At 45.0% G+C, this 8,667-nt stretch overlaps 1 protein-coding gene across 1 annotated transcript in view; it reads left to right on the top strand.

The window, feature by feature from the left end:
• Positions 1-4,385, top strand: part of LOC124047991 (lysophosphatidic acid receptor 1-like) — an 81,839-nt gene extending 77,454 nt beyond the window's left edge. Inside the window, exon 3 of the mRNA XM_046368354.1 lies at positions 4,029-4,385. Coding sequence (XP_046224310.1) covers positions 4,029-4,336 — 308 coding nt within the window. The 3' untranslated portion in view covers positions 4,337-4,385. The remainder of the gene's footprint in view (positions 1-4,028) is intronic.
• The last annotated feature ends 4,282 nt before the right edge of the window (positions 4,386-8,667 follow it).

Raw genomic sequence — 8,667 nt, forward strand, 5'->3', positions numbered from 1 at the left:
TCGTTCGGTGTTGGATATATCACCAATCTCTCGTTCGGTGTTGGATATATCAGCACATGTAGACAATCTCTCGTTCGGTGTTGGATATATCAGCACATGTAGACAATCTCTCGTTCGGTGTTGGATATATCAACAATCTCTCGTTCGGTGTTGGATATATCAACAATCTCTCGTTCGGTGTTGGATATATCAGCACATGTTGACAATCTCTCGTTCGGTGTTGGGATATATCAACAATCTCTCGTTCGGTGTTGGATATACAGTGGGGCAAAAAAGTATTTAGTCAGCCACCAATTGTGCAAGTTCTCCCACTTAAAAAGATGAGAGAGGCCTGTAATTTTCATCATAGGTCCACTTCAACTATGACAGACAAAATGAGGAAAAAAATCCATAAAATCACATTGTAGGATTTTTAATGAATTTATTTTGCAATTTATGGTGGAAAATAAGTATGCATGTAAAAACAGATGCTGTTCTGTTGCAGCCTAGACCCTAATTTACATCCAGGTTGTTGTGTCGTGCCGCCATCGGTTGAGACACAGCTCTTGACTACAGGGTGGGTGTCATTTCAATCATAGAAACACAATTCATAGAATGGACCTATGCCTTCAGAACACTGTAATTTACCTGGTGCGCCATTGAAATTAGATAGAATGTCACCTTTGTAATTACTACCACGAAGATGGCGTCCTGTCCACCCACCATCAAATGCCAACTTGAGATGGTCATGTCCAATGTTCCCTCTAACGTTTTGGGGCAATGAGCAAATTGTAGGTTTTGTGACAGGAAACTTGAACGTTGTGAGAATTGTGTGAAACTTCCGGTGAGCGTTCCGGAGGCTGTACCCTTAGTTTCAGTAGCCAATAGGCTGTACCCTTATTTTCAGTAGCCAATAGGCTGTACCCTTAGTTTCAGTAGCCAATAGGTTATACCCTTAGTTTCAGTAGCCAATAGGTTATACCCTTAGTTTCAGTAGCCAATAGGCTGTACCCTTAGTTTCAGTAGCCAATAGGCTGTACCCTTAGTTTCAGTAGCCAATAGGTTATACCCTTAGTTTCAGTAGCCAATAGGCTATACCCTTACAGTTTCAGTAACCAATAGGTTATACCCTTAGTTTCAGTAGCCAATAGGTTATACCCTTAGTTTCAGTAGCCAATATGCTGTACCCTTAGTTTCAGTAGCCAATAGGCTGTACCCTTACAGTTTCAGTAGCCAATAGGTTATACCCTTACAGTTTCAGTAGCCAATAGGTTATACCCTTACAGTTTCAGTAGCCAATAGGTTATACCCTTAGTTTCAGTAGCCAATAGGTTATACCCTTAGTTTCAGTAGCCAATAGGTTATACCCTTAGTTTCAGTAGCCAATATGCTGTATGTACCCTTACAGTTTTAGACAGTAGCCAATAGGCTGAACCCTGACAGTTATAGACAGTAGCCAATAGGCTGAACCCTGACACTTATAGACAGTAGCCAATAGGCTGAACCCTGACAGTTATAGACAGTAGCCAATAGGCTGAACCCTGACAGTTATAGACAGTAGCCAATAGGCTGAACCCTGACAGTTATAGACAGTAGCCAATAGGCTGAACCCTGACAGTTTTAGACAGTAGCCAATAGGCTGAACCCTGACAGTTATAGACAGTAGCCAATAGGCTGTACCCTGACAGATTTAGACAGTAGCCAATAGGCTGAACCCTGACAGATTTAGACAGTAGCCAATAGGCTGAACCCTGACAGATTTAGACAGTAGCCAATAGGCTGTACCCTGACAGATTTAGACAGTAGCCAATAGGCTGAACCCTGACAGGTTTAGGCTGAACCCTGTTTAGCCAATAGGCTGTACCCTGACAGATTTAGACAGTAGCCAATAGGCTGAACCCTGACAGATTTAGACAGTAGCCAATAGGCTGAACCCTGACAGGTTTAGACAGTAGCCAATAGGCTGAACCCTGACAGGTTTAGACAGTAGCCAATAGGCTGAACCCTGACAGATTTAGACAGTAGCCAATAGGCTGAACCCTGACAGATTTAGACAGTAGCCAATAGGCTGAACCCTGACAGATTTAGACAGTAGCCAATAGGCTGAACCCTGACAGATTTAGACAGTAGCCAATAGGCTGAACCCTGACAGATTTAGACAGTAGCCAATAGGCTGAACCCTGACAGATTTAGACAGTAGCCAATAGGCTGAACCCTGACAGATTTAGACAGTAGCCAATAGGTTATTGTGGATATTGGAGCATAACATAGGCCTACCAACAAAACAAATGGAGTAAAGCACATAACATTTACACACGGAAACAGCTGTGGATTTCTATGATAGTCTATATGAGGTGTTCAGGTCTACAGTAGTCTATATGAGGTGTTCAGGCCTACAGTAGTCTATATGAGGTGTTCAGGCCTACAGTAGTCTATATGAGGTGTTCAGGCCTACAGTAGTCTATATGAGGTGTTCAGGCCTACAGTAGTCTATATGAGGTGTTCAGGCCTACAGTAGTCTATATGAGGTGTTCAGGCCTACAGTAGTCTATATGAGGTGTTCAGGCCTACAGTAGTCTATATGAGGTGTTCAGGCCTACAGTAGTCTATATGAGTTGTTGAAAACAGGCCAACAGTAGAGGTTTTTGTGCTCTTGTAGGAAACAGTAACTCCCCATCTATAATTGGGCTATTAACTTGCTAACTAGCAAAGAATATCAACAAATGTGCACGCTCGCGGCTCTGAATCATAACTGATCTGAAAAGCGTTTTCATTTTGCGGATGATTGAAAGCCCGTTGCGCTCTGGCTTTGCCTGCAACAAAATCATACTCAATCTAGCAAAGTTCCATTTGTTTTGGTTTGTTGCATTCAAATGGGGCTGATATAATGTTGTCATAGAAACAACGTGGATGTAATACACCACAAACTAATGGGGCGGACCGCATGCGCCTCCACGCGCCTCCACGCGCCTCCATGCGCCTCCATGCGCCTCCACGCGCCTCCATGCGCCTCCACACGCCTCCACACGCCTCCACGCGCCTCCATGCGCCTCCACGCGCCTCCACGCGCCTCCACGCGCCTCCACGCGCCTCCACGCGCCTCTATGCGCCCACGCGCCTCCACGCGCCTCCATGCGCCTCCACGCGCCTCCACGCGCCTCCACGCGCCTCCACGCGCCTCCATGCGCCCCGTTTCGAGGGCACATTGTTAGAATAAACATTATCTATGGGTTCAATGAGGTTTCCTAATTATAAGTATCATTTAAAACAAAATATATTCCATTCCCATTCAAGTCAACATTCTCTGTGTTGACCTTCAACTATTTTTTGTGGTACCGTTTTTAAGTTAATTTTAGTAACTGTCAGCCAAAATATGACCCCCCCCCTTATATTCAAGTACACGTTGTGCCTCAACTGATGGCACAGCACAAACACCTCTGATGTAAAATAAGGTCCAAGCTGCAACATATATGCAACACAACATTTAGATAGTTTTAACTTTTAAGGTTAAGAAATTAAATGTTTCTCAAGAAATTATAAAACAGTTTGATAATCCCTGTTTATAAACTTTTAAAAAGATATATCCATTTCAGTCGTTGATATTTTCCAGTGACGAAGACGAATGTTTCATGGTAAGGTATGTAGAAGAGGTCAACTTTGAGCACATCTCCTGAATGTTTTGCCATTCAGGTCCAAAAGTCACTTCCTGACCACTTCAATGGAAAAACGTGAATGGTTTCATTCAAATCAAAAGGGCTGCTGTCAAAATATACAATACTAGAATATATGGCTGCGTTTCAAATGTCATTTCTATATAGAAATCAACAATTGTAGGTTGAGACTAACTTCTGGCCACACTGAGCAGTCCCATTCTCTAACCAGTCATCTCCTTCTGGTGGTCAGATTAACTGAACAGTCCCATTCTCTAACCAGTCATCTCCTTCTGGTGATCAGATTAACTGAACAGTCCCATTCTCTAACCAGTCATCTCCTTCTGAACAGTCTCATTCTCTAACTGAATACTTTCTCACTTTTCTCTTCTCCTCCAGGTGCGTTCATCGTGTGCTGGACGCCAGGCCTGGTTCTCATCCTCCTCGATGTGTTCTGTGCCAACTGTAACGTCCTGGACTTTGAGAAGTTCTTCCTGCTCCTGGCTGAGTTTAACTCCGCCATGAACCCCATCATCTACAGCTACCGGGACAAGGAGATGAGCGCCACCTTCAAGCAGATCCTGTGCTGTCAGCGCCAGGAGAACGTTAACGGGACGGCAGCCGAGGGCTCTGACCGCTCAGCCTCCTCTATCAATCACACCGTGCTGAGTGGAGGGAAACAAAACAATGATCACTCAGTGGTGTGAGGAGAGGGGCTGGAGACAGAAGGAGCGGGGCTGGAGACAGGAGGAGAGGGACTGGGGCTGGAGACGAGAGGAGAGGGACTGGGGCTGGAGAGGAGAGGGACTGGGGCTGGAGAGGAGAGGGACTGGGGCTGGAGATGAGAGGAGAGGGACTGGGGCTGCAGAGAGGAGGAGAGGGACTGGGGATGGAGACGAGAGGAGAGGAGAGGGACTGGGGCTGGAGACGAGAGGAGAGGAGAGGGACTGTGGCTGGAGCTAGGGGGAGAGGAGAAGGACTGGGGCTGGAGACAGGAGGAGAGGAGAAGGGCCGGAGCTAGCAGAAGAGGAGCTGGAGACAGGAGGAGAGGACTGGGGCTAGAGACCAGAGGAGAGTGGGCTGCAGTGTGGAGCCCATCCCAGGGGTGGCCAGGAGATGAGTGGGGGGACGAGGGCAGGCTGGGGCCACGGAGGTGGGTGGCCAGGAGATGGACAATTGGACCTACTATAATTGACCAGGGTGTTGCCATGGAGACGGGTCGGAACAGAGGGCAGATTCATTGCAAGACTCTTATTGGTTGTTAGTTAATTGTTTTCTATTTTGTTAAAGTGTTGACACCACATGAACTATTTAAAGACTTTAATGTATGATGATGTGAAGGACTTACCTGCAGAAGCTCTCTGTATCCCCCCTCTCTCTGACTAAACTTCTTAACTATCATTATAAAAACATTACCATCACAATAGGAAGAAGGGTCTGACTAAACGGCTGAACAGCTGTTACCCAGGTCTTTTGGGCCTTCATTGTGACCACACGACTTAGATACTTGTTACTGTCTGTATTCTGTTGTTGAGCCAGACCAAAGGGGGCCAACCAAGTCGTTAGTCTGCCAAGACCTGGGCTGTGTCCCAAATTGGTCCTGGTCTAAAGTAGTGCACTACAAAGGGAATAGGGTTCCATTGGGTCCTGGTCTAAAGTAGTGCACTACAAAGGGAATAGGGTTCCATTGGGTCCTGGCCTAAAGTAGTGCACTACAAAGGGAATAGGGTTCCATTGGGGACATAGACCTGTTCATAATTTTAACTTTCTGTTGCCAAGTATGTTGATCCATTAACTGAAAGCTTGGTGACCTGTTTTACCCAACTCTCGTTTTGGCCAGATTCCACCCCAAAGTCTGTCGTTGTCAAACACGACTTATCATAAAGCGTGTACATTCCAGATGTTTTCATGTCAGACATTCAGGTTAACACACTCTGTCCTGGACAATGACCATAGGCAAGGGAGTGTCTCGATCTATCTACAGTTATGGTCTATAGATGGCCTGAATTGCTTACAGGAGGTGTATTGATGGCATTAATGCAAATGGGCACCTCTAATATAGCTGACCTGAGTGATATCACCTCTAATATAGCTGACCTGAGTGATATCACCTCTAATACAGCTGACCTGAGTGATATCACCTCTAATACAGCTGACCTGAGTGATATCATCTCTAATACAGCTGACCTGAGTGATATCACCTCTAATACAGCTAACCTGAGTGATATCACCTCTAATACAGCTAACCTGAGTGATATCACCTCTAATATAGCTGACCTGAGTGATATCACCTCTAATACAGCTGACCTGAGTGATATCACCTCTAATACAGCTGACCTGAGTGATATCACCTCTAATACAGCTAACCTGAGTGATATCACCTCTAATACAGCTGACCTGAGTGATATCACCTCTAATACAGCTAACCTGAGTGATATCACCTCTAATACAGCTGACCTGAGTGATATCACCTCTAATACAGCTGACCTGAGTGATATCACCTCTAATACAGCTGACCTGAGTGATATCACCTCTAATACAGCTGACCTGAGTGATATCACCTCTAATACAGCTGACCTGAGTGATATCACCTCTAATACAGCTAACCTGAGTGATATCACCTCTAATACAGCTGACCTGAGTGATATCACCTCTAATACAGCTGACCTGAGGACCAGTTTGTTGGTGCCGTCATGCAACTACCTTTCACTCATTGTCATGCCAAATACAGGGATCTGCCAAAATCTAGGAAAACCCAATATACAGGGTAGGTTGCACCAACATGGACGAACTCTTAAGCCTTCATTTAACCCAGTTTCATCTTCATCATGTTGCACCAAACTTTAAATCTATTTTTAAATTAATCCTAGTTAAAATGAATCCTTTCTCTAATCATAAGTTTTAGTTTTCACTTTAAACATTTACATTTAAGTCATTTAGCAGACGCTATTATCCAGAGCGACTTACAAATTGGTGCATTCACCTTATGACATCCTAGAGTAATTTTAAGCTTGAATATAAACTTGGATTGAAGATTAATTCTGAACTGCCATTTGATGTGGTTGAACTGATATAACGACAGGATATCGACTGTGGAGAGACCAGAACGACAGAGTTCCTCCGAGAACATTACGAGACGGGTTGTATCCTGTTGAGGTTTTTTATGATGAGTTTTCAAGGAGATGCCGCTTCTCCAAGGAATCTGTAATGCAACTGGAAAGAAAGATTGGACCAAGCGTGGGAACGAATGAGGATGTACCCCTACTATTTCAGCTCCTGGTGGCTCTACGGTTCTATGTAACTGGATGTTTCCAGATGGTAAATGGATGTGGACCTATCTGGACTCCACAAGTCAACCGTCTACAGAATTGTAGTCGGAGTGTCCAGTGCTTTTGCCGGCCTGAAGAATGAGTACATCAGGTTCAGTCCTACAGAGGAAACAGCAGCTGGATTTTTACAGGAAAGCTAGATTCCCAGGTGTACTATGGGCAATAGACTGGACACACATTCCTATACACAACCCTGGTAGTGAGAATGGAGAACTATTCCGTAATCAGAAAGATTACTCCTCCGTCAACGTGCAGGCTGTCTGTGTGGTCAAAGGTCAGCTCACCAACATCCTACTGCTCCATCAACCTGCAGGCTGTCTGTGTGGTCAAAGGTCAGCTCACCAACATCCTACTCCTCTGTCAACGTGCAGGCTGTCTGTGTGGTCAAAGGTCAGCTCACCAACATCCTAGCCAGACGGCCAGGATCCACCCAGGATCCGTCTGTGTGCAATGCTGGAAAGGGGAGCATATGAATGCCCCTTACTAGGTAACAATGGATATTCTTGTCATGGGAACCTTATGACTCCCCTTTTAAACCCCCAGACACCTGAAGAGAGACAATCCACCAAGTCATATCCTGACCATAGATCTCATAGAGAACACACCACCTCTCATATCCTGACCATAGATCTCATAGAGAACACACCACCTCTCATATCCTGACCATAGATCTCATAGAGAACACACCACCTCTCATATCCTGACCATAGATCTCATAGAGAACACACCACCTCTCATATCCTGACCATAGATCTCATAGAGAACACACCACCTCTCATATCCTGACCATAGATCTCATAGAGAACACACCACCTCTCATATCCTGACCATAGATCTCATAGAGAACACACCACCTCTCATATCCTGACCATAGATCTCATAGAGAACACACCACCTCTCATATCCTGACCATAGATCTCATAGAGAACACACCACCTCTCATATCCTGACCATAGATCTCATAGAGAACACACCACCTCTCATATCCTGACCATAGATCTCATAGAGAACACACCACCTCTCATATCCTGACCATAGATCTCATAGAGAACACACCACCTCTCATATCCTGACCATAGATCTCATAGAGAACACACCACCTCTCATATCCTGACCATAGATCTCATAGAGAACACACCACCTCTCATATCCTGACCATAGATCTCATAGAGAACACACCACCTCTCATATCCTGACCATAGATCTCATAGAGAACACACCACCTCTCATATCCTGACCATAGATCTCATAGAGAACACACCACCTCTCATATCCTGACCATAGATCTCATAGAGAACACACCACCTCTCATATCCTGACCATAGATCTCATAGAGAACACACCACCTCTCATATCCTGACCATAGATCTCATAGAGAACACACCACCTCTCATATCCTGACCATAGATCTCATAGAGAACACACCACCTCTCATATCCTGACCATAGATCTCATAGAGAGAGAACACACCACCTCTCATATCCTGACCATAGATCTCATAGAGAACACACCACCTCTCATATCCTGACCATAGATCTCATAGAGAACACACCACCTCTCATATCCTGACCATAGATCTCATAGAGAACACACCACCTCTCATATCCTGACCATAGATCTCATAGAGAACACACCACCTCTCATATCCTGACCATAGATCTCATAGAGAACACACCACCTCTCATATCCTGACCATAGATCTCATAGAG

The sequence above is a fragment of the Oncorhynchus gorbuscha genome, linkage group LG11, assembly GCF_021184085.1.
Source record: "Oncorhynchus gorbuscha isolate QuinsamMale2020 ecotype Even-year linkage group LG11, OgorEven_v1.0, whole genome shotgun sequence".
NCBI classification, from domain to species: domain Eukaryota; kingdom Metazoa; phylum Chordata; class Actinopteri; order Salmoniformes; family Salmonidae; genus Oncorhynchus; species Oncorhynchus gorbuscha.